Below are 16118 nucleotides of genomic sequence, written 5' to 3' on the forward strand. Positions count from 1 at the left end.
ACTCCCTCTGTCTCTGTCTCTTTCTATCTAAAAAAGCTTGGTGATTAAGGGAGGAAAACTATATATATCCTCTTTCCTTTCTGAATAGACTTACTGATTTCTTAGACTCTTAGAGAACTTTAATAATCTTTTTAGTTTCCAGAGAGTTGAACCTTCTGTGCAGAATATTCCTGAATCATCTTCAAGAAGGCATTTTTCAAATATCACTTTTGCCCTTTTTACTATTTTTTTGACCCAGATGCACAAGATGGGTTAACACTGGCATTATTTTGCAACACTTTTCTAATGCACTGGCTAACTAGGGAATAGTTGAGATAAGCCTTAGTCCAAGGCAAACTATTATGTCATCAGAGAAAAACCTTTGATCTTTTAGTATGCTTTAAAAAAAAAATTATTTAGTTTCCCCGAGCCCTACTCAGCTCTGGCTGGTGGGTGTGCTGGGGATTGAACCTGGGACCTTTGGTGCCTCAGGCATGAAAGGCATTTTGTATAACCATTATGCTGTCTCCCCAGCTCACATTAGTTTGCTTCTTAAAACAGCCTCATGTGTCCTGTGGCTGCCAGCTTGTGTCTGAAACTTGTTGGGTCAGGGCATTTTGATAAGGTTTAAGGTGTCTCATTCTGTGTGTCATGTTTTTCTCTCTCAGTTGCTGCCATAACTGAGGTTGGATTTGTGATCCTAGAGGTATTCATTTGTAGCCAGTTCATAGTAATAGGTGTACTTTTGCTAGTGATTGCCAAGAGAGTAGTTTTTTTTTTTTTTTTTAAATGAGGACCATAGCTGTGAGCATAATTTCCCCCAGTTTCTTTCTGACAGAATTTTAAAAAATTATATATATATGTGTGTGTGTGTATTGTTAGAGAGAAATTAAGGGGGGGGAGAAAATAGAGACGGAAAAGAGACAGAGAGACAACTGCATCACTGTTTCAACACTTGTGAAACTTCCCTTTGCAGTTGGCAACCAGGGGCTTGAACCTGTGCCCTTGTGCACTGTAATGTATGCACTTAACCAGGTGTGCCACTGCCTGGCCTATTGACAGAGAATGTGGTAGCTCACTTCCTATTGACCTCCTGGTGTGAGAGAGTGGTAGGAACCTTATATTACTGCTCCTGGATTTTGAAGTCCTTGGGAATTTGTTTTAACTGTATGGTGTTTTTCTAAGCCAAATCATTCATGTAAAGAAATCATTAAAACTTGATATTTCTTTGGAGAAGCTGGCAGGAGTCAGTTACCCAGGAGATTAGTGAACCATCATTAATAGCAGTTAACACACCTTGTCTATCCTCTTTCCTTTTTCTTTTCCTGGAATTTTTAGTCTCCAGAGTTTCTGCATTTGTGTGTGTGTGTGTGTGTGTGTGTGTGTGTGTGTGTGTGTGTATACATACATTTCTCACATGCTCACATGGGAAACCACATTTTCATCAGGGCTTCACTGTGCCACCTCCTGTCAGAGCCTCAGGCTTGGGAGTCTTTTGCATAATTTTTATGTTGTTTCACCCCCACTTATTTTCTTTCTTTTTTTGATTTCTTTTTAAAAATATTTATTCCCTTTTGTTGCCCTTGTTTTATTGTTTTAGTTACTATTGTTGTTATTGTTGTCATTGTTGGATAGGACAGAGAGAAATGGAAAGAGGAGGGGAAGACAGAGAGGGGGAGAGAAAGACACCTGCAGACCTGCTTCACCACCTTTGAAGTAACTTCTCCACAGGTGGGGAGCCGGTATCATCTGATAGAGATGACCCGTAACAATGGAGAGGGATTTATTCAAGGTCTAGCCCCATCATGTCTGTTTGGGAATCTCAGGACTCCCCAAATGGGGCCCCAGTTGATGGCGTGGCCTGATAGTGACTAAAGAGTCATCGTTAAAGTATACCAGCCCTTATTCAGCTTTTGCAGTCCTTGCTTTGATTACAGTTCTCTCACTCACTCCAAAGCTAACCTTATCATAAGTTTATCATGGAGTGAGAGAACTGTAATAGGAAGTAGGTGAGGAAGGTATCTAAGTCTAAGTAGACACTATTTCATTATGAACTTTATACTGACTCACTGCAGACTGTTGTGTACTTTTGTTTTCAGGTATATATTTTGCCCTAATTTATGGATACATGTGAACATATGCTCTATCTCACGGGACCTGGTCTATATCTAGGTTTTGAGACTTGTTAGGAAGTGAACCACCTGGAATGGAATTAGAGAATCCTATGAAAGGAAAGGTCTCACCTGAGTAATGAGAGTGGTGGGTTGACATTCCATGCCTGACGTCTCTGGACACAGTCTGACATGAAGCATGCTGAGGTGGTACTCATTGTGTCTCTCCCACCCCACCCCCATGAAGCCGAACATCCGCCCTTACCCTCAAACCAGTGTTTTTACCTTGGTGCCCTACTCAATTTGAAGTTTTAAGTGCTTAGATTGAAGGAACATTTAATCAGAGCTGTGGTCTGTGCATCAAAAAGTTTGAGATATTCGATCCATTTTTCCTTTCTCATATTAATTAAATAATGATTTATGAGACTGTAAGTTAATAGGAGTGTATATTAACACCACCAAAGGTCTGTGTGCCCCCCCCCCCCACCAGTGAAGCTGAACATCTACATCCTCACTCTCCACCCAGAGATTTTTACTTTGGTGCCCTACTCCAATTTGTTTTATTTTTTTATGAGGGTAAGAGAGGGAGAGAGAAAGACTGAGAGAATGACCAGGGTACCACCCTTCCAAATGATGTTTGTTGTTATTTCTTGTTAAGTGGAACTCAGGGCTCATGGTTCAAAGCCTGTGGTCTGCCAGTAAACCACTTTCTTGGTACCTCCACCAGCTTTTAAATAAAAAGGTTTTTATTTTATTTTTTAGAATTTGGGGACTTTTCTTTCTTTCTTCCTTTCTTTCTTTTTTTTTTTTTTTTTATAAATTTACTAAATTCTCCAAAATGAAACAAAAAAATTACTGAATTATCTAAGTCAAGGATAATTTTCCTGGTTCTGGTTTATAGTAACAATAGCAGCTGCTATTTAGAACCTCCAGTGTCCTGGATACTTTTATATATTATTTTGTCTTCCATCATTGCGGGCAGGTAGTAAATCTGGTTAAAATTGGTAAAATAAATAGCTAGCAGACCAGAATAGTACACTTGAGTCTAAGTTAGTGAACTAAAAATAAGTTTGGTTTCCTTGCCATTGGATTTGGTTTATTAAATTGTAGGCCAGGCAACAAGTTTGTAAACCATAGAATACCATGACTTTGCTTTTTCTGGCACTAGAAGAACAGTGTTATTCTTGCTCTTGGTTCCATTTGTAAAGTACATGATGCCCTGCTTGGCTTTTGGATGTCTGGTAATAATGCATTTTAATTGCAGGTAAGTGAAGCCAAACTAATTACTTGTAGGGCACTTGGATTGCTTTTGTAATTTTCTATACAATGTAGTCTCTATCAGAAACACAGAATGTATCATTATCTTAGGAAAAAGCCTCGTTAAAATAAATGACAAACAAGCAAATGCCTACTATTTTGTCAGTAACATTGCGAGAGAAAAAAAATTCAAATGGCATTGTGGGGAGTAATTTAAGTGCTCCTTTTAAGTGTCTGTGCATTCATTTTGGAAGTTATACATAAGGTGACAGCAGTGATTTCTATCAGTCTGTTGTCTTCAATGAGGATTTTTTTGTATTGTGCTTTCAGTATGTTTTAAACGACAGTAATGACATGAGCTTTTGAGGCAGTCACTTATTTCGTAATGCAGAATACTAGCCACTATGTAGCAAATTTAGTCACTGCAGCTCACCCAATAAGATGAGTATTCATCCAGGCAGTGCCTTTGTATTTCAGCTAAATGAAACAAAACAATTTTCTCAGCTCACAGAACAATAATCATCAGGGTCACCTTTACAACTTGTTGAAGCAACTTTAAAAATAGCAAGGTGGCTAGCAGTCTGGTAGATACTCTGTTTCTCTAAACTAGTAAGGCAGCTCTGCAGAGGACCTCCTTTTGACTATTTGGTTAGTAATTTCATTCTTTTCATTTATTGAGAAGCTATTAAGCCCCTGGGAAGTGTTACAAGTGTATGGTTGTTTTCCTATGTATCACGATATTTAGCCTTAGATAAAAATCTCTGATGTAAACCTTAAGATCTTTTGGGTGATCTATCTTTCTTTCTTTCTTTCTTTCTTTCTTTCTTTCTTTCTTTCTTTCTTTCTTTCTTTCTTTCTTTCTTTCTTTCTTTACCAGTGCTCTGCCTAACACAGCTCTGATTTATCGTGATGTCAGGGATTGAACTTTGGATCTTAGAGCCTCAGGCATGAAAGTATTTTTGCATAACCAATATTGCTAGCTCCCCAACCCCTGAGAGCTTTTAAAATGAGTTTAGAAAGAGTAATGTAATCAAGAAGTGCCTACTAAGAAATATAATAAATACATTGATGTATATTCAATTAATTCAGTACTTGTTTTTCTTTTCATTTTGTAGATTATTTCTTATGAGAGTTATGGATATTCCCTACCTAAACTTGGAAGGACCAGACTGTAAGTTAATTTTTTTATTTTCTCATTGCATCTGCACATTTAAGTGTGTGGTCTGGAAGGAACAGCAGGAAAAATATTACTGAAGAAAGAATATTACTGTTCACTTAAAAATTGGCAGTGATTTTTGTGGTTGATATGAATAGTATGTTCAAGTTAACAGTCCCCTTGGGTCTTGATTAGCTCATCTCTTCACGTACACTTTCCAGTTAAGGCATAAATTGAGTTTAAAAAAAATTGTCTTTGGGGAGATAGCATGATGGTTATACAGAAAGCTTCCTTGTCAGCCCTCAGCACCATCATAAACCAGAGCTGACCAGTGCTCTGTCAGGGGACTTTTTTTTTTTTTAATTTCTTTATTGGGAAATTAATGTTTTGATTCGACAGTAAATACAGTAGTTTGTACATGCATAACATTTCCCAGTTTTCCATATAACAATACAACCCCCACTAGGTCCTGTCATTCTTTTTGGATGTGTATTCCCCCCCCCCCCCCAGAGTCTTTTACTTTGGTGCAATACGCCAATTCCAGTTCAGTTTCTACTTGTGTTTTCTCTGCCTGAGAGTGAGATGATTATATATGTATATATATATATATATATATATATATATATTTTTTTTTTTTTTCCTTCTCAGAACACTGCTCAGCTCTGGCTTATGGTGGTGCTGGGGATTGAAGCTGGGAGTTCAGAGCCTCAGGCATGAAAGTCATTTTGCATAACCATTATGATATCTCCCCAGCCCTGACCGGTGCTCTGATTTTACTCTTTCTAATTAAAATAAATAAAATATGAAAAAAAATCAGCCTGCTTCCTGTTAAAAAAAATGTGTTATTTTTTCATTATATCGTTTTCTCTCAAAACTTCAAATTAATAATTTCCTATAAAGCATAAGTAATAGATTTCAAAATGTGCTAGCTATTTTCAGTAACTCAGTAAGTTGTTTATTTTCCAATTACTTGCATATATTAGCTTAGTATGATGAATTTTTTTCTCACTGAAAACCTCAGAAGGCTAATCTCTTTGGGGGATGGTTGCTGTTGCTTCTGCTTATCCACACCACACCACTTTTCTTGTCTAGTGCCTTTTCCATGTTTTAATACACATTAGAGGGAGCATAAGTGGGCCAATTGTCCTTAGGCTGATAATCCTTACAATCATAGTTAGAGGATATTGTTGCACTCCATATTAAACTAACATGCTAATCTGTCATTCTCACTGATTCTACAAACTAAACATCATTATCATTTATCACCAAGAGTGGTTAGAATTGTTCGATTTCTCGTTCAGAGTTGCACTAAGGGACCAAGTAGTGGACTAGAACAGAAGATTCAGTATTTCAGTACTGCTTAATTAGTTCATTTAATTTGGATAGTTTATTATTTTTTTTCTTGTGAAGTAAATAAGCACGTGGGCAACTAGCTTAAAAGAAAAGACTTAGTTACTGAAATGTTCGTTGAACAGAACAGTCTTTTTTTTTTTTTACTTAATTATTTTTTATTTCTTTTAGATAATTTTCATAGGAACTTTTGGAGAAAGATGTTTCTGTATAGAACTACTAGGGTTCAAATTGTGGGTTCTGTGAAGTATCAGAGCCTTTGGTTTAGGCTTCTTCTTCTTCTAGCATTTGCCTTAGTTTAGGCTAAGATGACAGAATTCTGTGAATCCTAAGAATGCTTCTAGAAGTTGTTAGATAAACACAAGGCATTCATAACAGTTCCTCAAATTAACCTGGGACTAGTTATGTACTGTTCACTTTTCAGTGATCAGCCTTTTCATCAAAAATTTGTCTTGTAGTGCAACCTAAACGTGATCATGTTCTTCATGTGACATTCCCCAAAGAATGGAAAACCAGTGACCTTTACCAGCTTTTCAGTGCCTTTGGTGAGTAAGAAGTATAAATAAACTTTTAGGATTTTGTTACTCTTTGGGTCTAGGTGATATATAAATGGTTTATATATAAAGATAGCTTCAGCTTAGGTATAAAAGAATATTAGTATGCAAGGTTTTAATCTCATTTGTAGAATATTTCAGGGCTTAGTATACTGCTATCTTTACACTACTATGATTTGAAGAACATTAAGAAAAATGTTTGTTTATTAGTGAGCTAGAGAGAGAACCAAAGATCACTCTGTAGTGCTGGGTCCAAACTCAGTACCCTGTGCTTATGAGTCCAATATCCACTGTATTACCTCCAGGCCCACAATCTGAAGAACTTTTAATAGCACCCCATAAAGTGCTGTTAATCCATGGGAAGTGATATAATTACTATGTCTGCTCTCTTGCTGACCCTGAAAAATAAATCTAGTCAAGGATAAATAATTTTCAAGATTAAAGTCAGAGAGAATGTCTGTTTCATAAGGACAGGCTTCTTTGTCATTATTTGACATTGAATAGTCTAAATACATGAACACAGATGGTTGAGAGGAGCACGATAGATATATTTATGTGTGAGATAGTTCTATTTCCTTTTTACTGGGTCAGGCAATTAGGTCAAATTGAAGACCATTCTGATTATAAGTCTTCAGTAATGCACTACCACCCAACTCCCACGTTTAATTTATTTTTACCAATTAATATTTTAGGAAAGACTTTTATTTTTCTCTTATTTTTTTTTCCTGTTGTATTTATTTATTTACTTAATTACCACCAGGGCCTGGGGTTCAGTAGCTATTTTTAATTTTTTTCAATTTTGATTAGATAAGACAGAGAGAAATTGAGAGAGGAGGGGGAGATAGATAGATAGAGAGAGAGAGACACCTACAGACATGCTTCACTGCTCATGAAGCCTCCTCCCTCCTCTGCAGGTGGGGAGTGGGGGCTTGAACCCAAGTGCTTGTGCATGATAATATGTGCGTTTAACCAGTGCATCACTGCCAGGCATCTCTGCTTTGCTATATTTTTTACAATTTATATTTTTCTAAGTGAAAAAGTTTATGCACTTAATTTTTAGAAAAGTAAGTATGCTCTTTGCTGGTAGCCAAATGACTTGTGTATTCTAATCCTGCTTTTAATTGAAGTATAGATAAAGAAATGTAGTTGAATTTTAGGACTCATTTTTTTGAAAGTTTTTGGTGGTGTTTCTCATTTTGTATTATTAAATTCTTTTAAAAAGTGTTTATTTACTATTGGATACAGACGGAAATCGAGAAGGGAGGGGGAGATAGGGAGGAAGAGAGACAGAGATACCTGCAGCCTTGATTCACCATTTGTGAAGCTTTCCAGCTGCAGGTGGGGACCAGGAGTTTGAGCCTGGATGGGTCCTTGTGCACTGTAGTGTGTGCGCTTAACAAGGTGCGTCACTGCCTGGCCCTGTATTATTAAATTCTGATCCCTAAACTTAAATTTGATTGACTAAATAAAATGTTCTCAGTAGATTTATTCATTTTAATGAGAACTTGTGCATGCAAAGCCTATGATCTCTTACTGAACTATCTTATCTCCTTTCGTTTAGATCAGCATTAAGACTGACATTACATTTTTCATACATTAATTTATTATGTTTCCCAATCTTAGATTTTGAACTTAGTGTCTTTTTTTTTTTGCCTCCAGAGTTACTGCAGGGGCTAGATGTCTGCACTACGAATCCACTGCTCCTGGAGGCTATTTTTTTCCTTTTGTTACCCTTGTTTATCATTGTTGTAGTTATTGTTGTTGGATAGGACAGAGAGAAATGGAGAGAGATGGGGAAGACAGAGAGGGGGAGAGAAAGAGACACCTGCAGATCTGCTTCACCGCTTGCGAAGCGACCCCCTGCAGGTGGGAAACTGGGGACTTTTAACTGGGATCCTTAACGACAGTCCTTGTGCTTCGCACCATGTGTACTTAACCCCATGCATTATGGCCAGCCCCCATTGATCTTTGTGTTTCTTAAAATAAGTAGTTCTGTTTTAGAACTTTATGTGGTCTCTAAATTTTGTTAGTGATCTTTATTTTACCAGAACTCTGCTCAGTTATGGTATATGGTGGCACTAGGGATTAAACCTGGGATCTCAGAGCTTCAGGGGAATCTTTTACTTAGCCACGGTGCTATTTCCGTGGCTTCCATTAGTGATCTTATAAATCTCCAACCATGAGATGAGACTTGGCTGAAAGATGAAAAGTCCTAGGATTTAATCTGAAAAAAATAAATAAAAGGAAGACTGTAACAACAATAACAAAAAAATCCTGTAAATCAACATTTCCTTAATAAAGTGATATTGGAATTGAAAAAAAATACAACAAAGCAAAAGCATTAGCATGTGATACTAAAATATGTCATATATAGAAATTAAGTCTGAAAGTTATTTAAATAGTAAAACATTAACATTACTTTTAATTCATTACTATAGGCAACATTCAGATCTCCTGGATTGATGACACATCAGCATTTGTTTCTCTCAGCCAGCCTGATCAAGTAAAAATTGGTAAGTCTTTGGGACATACGTTTTGTGTATTAAAGTAGAATCTGTCTCCTTCCTCTCCCCTCTCCCATCCAAGTACTAATTAGGCCTGACCTTGCTTAGCTTCCGAGATTAGACGAGATGGGGCATGTTCAGGGTGGTATGGCCGTAGACCCTTTCCTCTCTAAATGCAGTCGGTCCAGTCACTTGAGACAGCATTCTGCTGGGTTTGTTTTGATCTTGTTTATAAAATAAAAAAAAAATCCATAAATATTATACATAAATGAGAAAATAAAATAAATGTATGGGTTATTTAGGTACACTACCTATTTTTTTGTATATGTCCATTCTGTTCCTTTTCCATTTTGCTTCATAAGTGAGTTGTGGACTTACTTACTTTGAGAATAAGAAAAAGTAGCTAATCAAAAGGGATGAGGGCACCAAAAAGTATTATCTGCATCTCTTTACTTCTTCCATTTATTTATAAAATTTATGATTATTCCATTGTATGTATCTCAAGTACTTGTTTACCAAACAGACTGAAAGCTATTTTATTCACTTAAAAATTTTTTTTTAATTGTCTTTATTTAGTGACTAGATACAGTCAGAAATGGAGAAGGAAGGAGGAGAGAGGGAGAGAGACAGAGACACCTGCAGCCCTGCTTCACCACTCACAAAGCTTCCCCCTGCAGCTGGGGACCGGGGGCTGTAACCTGGGTCTTTGAGCACTGTGACATGTGCTTTCAATCAGGTGCGCCACCACCCGGCCCCTATTTTATTCACTTTTAAATAAATTTATAAAAAGATGTAGCATCACATCTCTTATTGAACCCTAAGTAGTTTTACTTTTACATTGTTTTTATTATTTATTTTCCCTTTTGTTGCCCTTGTTGTTTAGTTTTTCTTTTCTTTCTTTTTTTTTTTTTTGCCTCCAGGGTTATTGCTGTGGCTCAGTGCCTGCACCTTGAATCCACTGCTCCTGGAGGCCATTTTTTCCCCTTTTGTTGCCCTTGTTGTTTTAGCCTTGTTGTGGTTATTATTATTTTTGTTGATGTCATTGTTGGATAGGACAGAGGGAAACGGAGAGAGGAGGGGAGACAGGGGTAGAGAAAGACCTGTTTCACCACCTGTGAAGTGACTTCCTTGCAGGTGGGGAGCTGGGGCTCGAACTGGGATCCGAACACCGGTCCTTGTGCTTTGCACCACATGTGCTTAACCTGCTACACTACCGCCCGATCCCCTAGTTTTTATTTTCTTATGATAAAAATTCTTGAAGAAATATGTATTGTTAAGCTACTTATTCAAAAATATTTCAGGTACTCGTGCTTAAATTGTAAAAACTGTGGATTTCTTTCTCTTTTTTTTTATTCCCTTTGTTGTTTTATTGTTGTAGTTATTATTGTTGTTATTGTTGGATAGAACAGAGAGAATGGAGAGAGGAGGGGAAGACAGAGAGGGAGAGAGAAAGACACCTGCAGACCTGCTTCACTGCTTGTGAAGCAACTCCCCTGCAGGTGAGGAGCTGGGGGCTTGAACAGGGATCCTTGTGCCGGTCCTTGCGCTTTGCTCCACATGCGCTTAACCCACTGTGCCACTGCCCGACTCCCCTGTGGATTTCTTTAGTTATATGTCTAATTACATTTTTCTTTTTACTTAACAATGTACCACATACTAAGCCTATAATTTTAGTAGTGAGAATGTATGCATAATTATATATGAAAAACTTTTTTTGGTTTTATATATACACACACACACACACACATATATATATATATTTTTTTTTTTTTTTCTTCCCCCTTTTTTTTCTCCTGGGTTATCACTGGGGCTTGGTGCCTGCACTACGAATCCTGGAATCTTGGTGCCTGCACTACCACAGCTCCTGGAAGCTATTTTTTCCCTTTTATTGCCCTTGTTGTTTATCGCTGCTGCTGTTATTGTCAATGTTCTTGGATGGGACCAAGAAAAATCGAGAGAGGAGGGGAGGACAGAAAGGAGGAGAGAAAGATAGACACCTGCAGACCTGCTTCATCACTTGTGAAGCAACCCCCCTGCAGGTGGGGAGCTGGAGGCTTGAACTGGGATCCTTAAGCCAGTCCATACTTTGCACCATGTGCGCTTAACCCACTGTGCTACCGCCTGGCCCCCTTTTTGGTACATTTTCACACCCTTCCCACTACCAGAGTTCTGTGATGTCATTTCCTCCAATAGAAACTGGAGTAGTTCTCATACGGTCACAATGGATTGATTGACTATTATTTCTATAATTGTTTGTCTCTATATTTTTATGCCTTTTTTTCTGTGGTCCTGCCTTTTTTTCCTTTCTTTTATTGGGGGGATTAGTGGTGAAAATTTGTACAACTGTACAAATTCAGACCAGAGCTTTAAAAATTTTTTTTAGTGATGTCATTATTTGAAAGACTATAACCTATGTTGTAGTGGTTAAAAGTTAAGGTTCAATGCTTATGTTCAGCAGAGAAACAATTACAGAAGCCAGACCTTCTATCTTCTGCACCCCACAAAGATCCTGGGTCCATACTCCCAGAGGAATAAAGAATAGGGAAGCTGGAGGCCAGGCGGTAGCGCAGCGGTTAGCACACATGGTGCAAAGCTCATAGAACAGCTGGTTTGAACCCCTGGCTCCCCACCTGCAGGAGTTTTGCTGCATAGGTAGTGAAGCAGGTCTGCAGATGTCTATCTTTCTCTCTCCCTCTCTGTCTTCTTATCCTCTCTCGATTTCTCTCTGTCCTATCCACTAACAATGACAGTAATAACAATAATAATAATAACAACAACAAAGATAAACAACAAGGGCAATAAAAGGGAAAAAATAGCCTCCAGGAGCAGTGGATTCATAGTGCAGGCACCAAATCCAGCAATAACCCTGGAGACAAAAAAAAAAAAAAGCTATCAAGGGAGGGGATTGGATATAGAGCTTTGGGGGTGGGAATGTATGTGGAAATGTACCCCACTTATTCTGTAGTCTTGCCAATATTTCCATCTTATAAGTAAAAATTAAAAAAATAAAAAGATAAAAAAAAAGTTTAAGCTCAGGAATCCTACTGAATCACTCCTTATAGTTGGATGGCCATGGGCAAGTTATTTAACCTTAATAAGCTTCTGTTTATCTCTGTAAAGTAGGGTGATAATGTGCACTTCTTCAGTTTATCACAAACATTACATGAGATTAGGAGTATAATAAACTTGGCGTGACTTTCTACTTTTATTATGGTTACTTAATAATAGATTTCAGTATGAAATGGGCTTTTGGAGCACATGAAGTCAGGAATAATATTGAATGCAATAAGGCTTCTTAATTATTTGCCTAGATCTATTTCTGCAACCCTTACCCTTATGAAGACAGTTTAGATAGAATCCAAAATGGCTGAGTTATTAGGAACTAAAGATAGCTTCAAGTGGGGGACATGAATCTTGATAAGAATACCTTAGTGAGACTTTAGGACACTGTGCTAGAATCCCCCAACTCTACTCATTGTCACACTTCAGTGTTTTTGCTGGTTACATTCAGGTGACAATGAAGGTGGGTGGTGGGATGGAAGGTGACGCAGGCTTTGAAGTCAGACTGACACAGGATTTCGCTCCTCCACTTGTCAGCCATGTGTCAATAGATAAGTTGTGTAGACTCTAAGCTATAGGCTTTTTGTTTAGAGTTAAAAGAGAGGGATAGTGACTTTGTGAAATGAGATCATAGGTAATAAGTTCCCAGAAAAGAGCCTAGCACTCCATGGACAGTGCTTGATAAGTGGCTGATTACCCTTCCTTGCAGTAAACAGTAAAAATGAGAGTATGTCAAAGTGTTTTGAAACCTGTCAAACATTATTTAGCAGTATTTACTTGAAAATATAAGAGGAATTCCTTCTTTCTTTTTTTTAAATTTTAATTTCTTTGGGGGAATTAATGTTTTACATTCAACAGTAAATACAAAAGTTTGTACATGCATACCATTTCTAAGTTTTCCATATAACAATACAACCCCCTCTAGGACCTCTGTCATCCTTCTTGGACCTGTTTTCTTTCCCCACCCCCAAGTCTTTTAATTTGGTGCAGTACGCCAAAGGAATTCCTTATTTCTGTGTAAGGGGTATCAAAGTTTTTGATAATGTTCCTCTTATATTATATTTGATGTCTAATGGTGCTTACTCCCTTGTCACTAAAATGTTTTTCATAGAGTAGTTTTTAAGCTCAGTCATCTCTTGAGAACAGGGAGCTATATTTCATGATTATGTAGCCACTGAAGGACTCCAGTTGGATTGTTTACCCATATATGTTGATCCCTGAGGGTGATATTGAATCCTTGTTTGCTTGTTGAGTCCTTCTCTAGAGCCTGCACACATGGGGCACAAGTTATTAGATGCGTGTGAATGGCTAGAGCATGGATTAGAGCAAGAGGTAATTGCCAATTTTCCCCCTTTTTGATTGAAAGAGTAGTAGCTCATTTTTTTGGTGGTGGTTCCTTTTTGATGGCTTTGGAGCCTTGAACATGTGTAACTTAACTGCTCCGGGGCTGCTTTTTCATTCATTCAAGTAGAGCAAGGGGATGAGGCAGAGACACCACAGTACTAGAGCTTCTTTTGGTGCCATGACACTCCCATGTGGTGCCAGGGCTAGAACTGAGCCATATGTATGGCAAGACACATGTCCTACCTGGTCAGTTTTTTCCTCTGGCCCAACTATCATCTTTTAATTTATACTAGTAAAATCTAATTTTCCACATGAGATGTGTAGGCAAAGTATTTTAAAATCTGAAGAAAAATTAGTATTTAGAAAACAGAAGCACAATTTCTTTTTATGTGTATGGTGTTCTTACAGAAAAGACAGCTCTTCACATAAATACCTGGCCATGTACATGCTCTGTGCCTGTGACTGCAGTCTTCTTGGTTAGGTGTTAGCTTTTACTCAGCTATTCTTTCTTTCTGGAGCCTAGTCATATTTCAGTGATTTAATATTGATTTACAAAATTACATGTCAACAGGGGTATAAACCTACTCCATTCCCACCAAGGGTTCTGAATCTTCAGTTATCCCGCTGAAAGCCACCACAGTTCCCCTAAGGTTGTAGACATGGGCCAACCATCATCTCTACAACTATCTGTCTACATTTATACACAATTGCCCCATTTTTCTTTCTGATCCATTCCTCTCTTCCCCTCTAAGCCACTCATGACAACATTATTACCTCCATATGTCTCGCTTCTCCTCCTCTCTCTGGGAATTGATGGAGCTGGAGCTTAAAGTCCTCTTACCTTCTTCCTCCTATCACTTCTCACCTGCTGGGAGTCTAGATCAATGCTTTCTTTGGGGTGTGTGTGTGTGTGTGTGTGTGTGTGTGTGTGTGTGTGTGTGTGTGTGCGCGTGCGCGCATGCGCAGAAGGTAGGAGTTCTGGCTTCTGTAATTGCTTCTCTGCTGGACATGGGTTTTGGCAGTTCGATCCATTCCCCCAGCCTGTTTCAGTCCTTCCCCAGTAGGCCAGAGCTCTGGAGAGGCAAGGTTCCAGGACATATTGGTGAGGTCATCTGCCCAGAGAAGTCAGGATGGAATCATGGTAACATCTGCAACTTGGTGTCTGGAAGGTGGCAGGACATAAAGTGAGACAAAATAGTTAATGAACAGGAACCAAAAAGTAGGAATAGACCAGTTGAGATTAGGGATCTTAGGGTAGAAGAAAGCTAGAAAGTCGATCTTAGGCATGTTCCTGGGGGCACACAATTATGGTAGTTTTGCTTGAGTTTGATAGCTAATCTGAAGTTGGATAAAAATATTGTCTGAGAAAATGGTGTTAAGAGTAGAGAAAAGGGCTAGAAAGCTGGATTAGGGCAGTGAGTAGCTTCCATTCTTGAAAAAAAATTCTGTGGATAAAATTTACTATTTACTTCCATCCACCTGACCCAGGGCAGATACATATTTAGCACCAGAGCCTGTGTAACCTCTGAGTCCCTATGGGTCTGAGCTCACAGTTCATGGTCACATCTGGGAACATTGCAGGCTGCACTCATTTCAGGTCTAGTCTTCCTTGAGTGACAGAGTAGGATGACCCTGCCTCCCTTCAGAGAGTAGGGCAGTCCCTACCATCACTGCTTTATGATGAGGGCAAGGTCATGGGAGGGCCCACAAGAGGGCTTATGATCACATTCCTGATGTAAGTGACCAGTGGTGGTGGGGAGAGAGGGATCTATTAGAGATCTAGGCCCATTATATCTCTGGGTAGTCCAAGGTAGGGCCTCAGATGATGAGGTGGTCATTACTATTTTTTAATTAAATTTATTTATAAAATAATAAATAGAAAATATTAACAGAACCACAGGATAAGAAGGGCAAAATTCCACACATTTCTCACCACCAGGGTTCCATATACCATCCCCATCCACTGGAAGCTTTCCTATTCTTTATCCCTCTGGGAGTATGGACCCAGGTTCATTATGGGGTGCAGAAAGTAGACTATAATTGCTTCTCTGCTGGACATGGGCGTTGGCAGATCGATCTGTACTCCTAGCCTGTTTCTATCTTTTCTTAGTGGGGCAGGGCTCCAGAGAGATGGGGTTCCAGGGTACATTGGTGAGGTTCTCTGCCCCGGGAAGTCAGGTTGGCAGCATGGTAGCATCTGTAACTTGCTGTCTGAAAAAGCGTAAGAAGAACAAATTGGTTAATAATCAAGAACCTGAAGGCGTGAATATAGCAGGTGAGATTTGAGGTCTCCATTTTGGAAAAAGTTAGTAGGTCTCTCTTGCCCTTATCCAACTTTTGTAGTCCTTTATCTCGTGACTATAGACTTTTCTCCAGGTTAAGCATTGAGTGTCACTTGTTGAACCCAACCAGAATTAGGTTTTTGGGATCTGTCTTCCTTGGGTCTTCCTGCTAGATTGCCCAGCTAATTTGGTCTAAGTCAAATCAATTAGAGAATTTAGGCATTTCAGCTATTAGTGAGCACTTTAATTTTGAGTTATATAATTGCCCCTTGCTAATTTTGATACATGTACACCTGTACCCAGTATCCTAAACCCTAGTGTATATCTGGTATCTGTTATTTAGTTAGATGATGTGGATGTAGGTGGTCCCATGTGTTAGGAAAGATATCACCAGATTTGAAGAGTTGCAAGGCTGATTTCTCAGGCTTGGTATCTCTGGTTACAGTAAGAATTTGTGCGAAGCACAAGGGCCGGTGCGGGAATCCTGCTTTAAGCCTCCGGCTCCCCACCTACAAGGGGGT

At 38.7% G+C, this 16118-nt stretch overlaps 1 protein-coding gene across 4 annotated transcripts in view; it reads left to right on the top strand.

Moving 5' to 3' along the window:
- PARN (poly(A)-specific ribonuclease) overlaps nucleotides 1-16118 on the top strand; it is a 183589-nt gene that overhangs the window by 63568 nt on the left and 103903 nt on the right. For all 4 annotated transcript variants that reach the window (XM_060172944.1, XM_016191044.2, XM_060172943.1 and 1 more), the window contains 3 exons: nucleotides 4463-4518; nucleotides 6312-6398; nucleotides 8846-8920. In XM_060172944.1, the coding sequence (XP_060028927.1) occupies nucleotides 4463-4518; nucleotides 6312-6398; nucleotides 8846-8920 (218 nt within the window). The remainder of the gene's footprint in view (nucleotides 1-4462; nucleotides 4519-6311; nucleotides 6399-8845; nucleotides 8921-16118) is intronic.

Source organism: Erinaceus europaeus, chromosome 15 (genome assembly GCF_950295315.1).
Source record: "Erinaceus europaeus chromosome 15, mEriEur2.1, whole genome shotgun sequence".
NCBI classification, from domain to species: Eukaryota; Metazoa; Chordata; class Mammalia; order Eulipotyphla; family Erinaceidae; genus Erinaceus; species Erinaceus europaeus.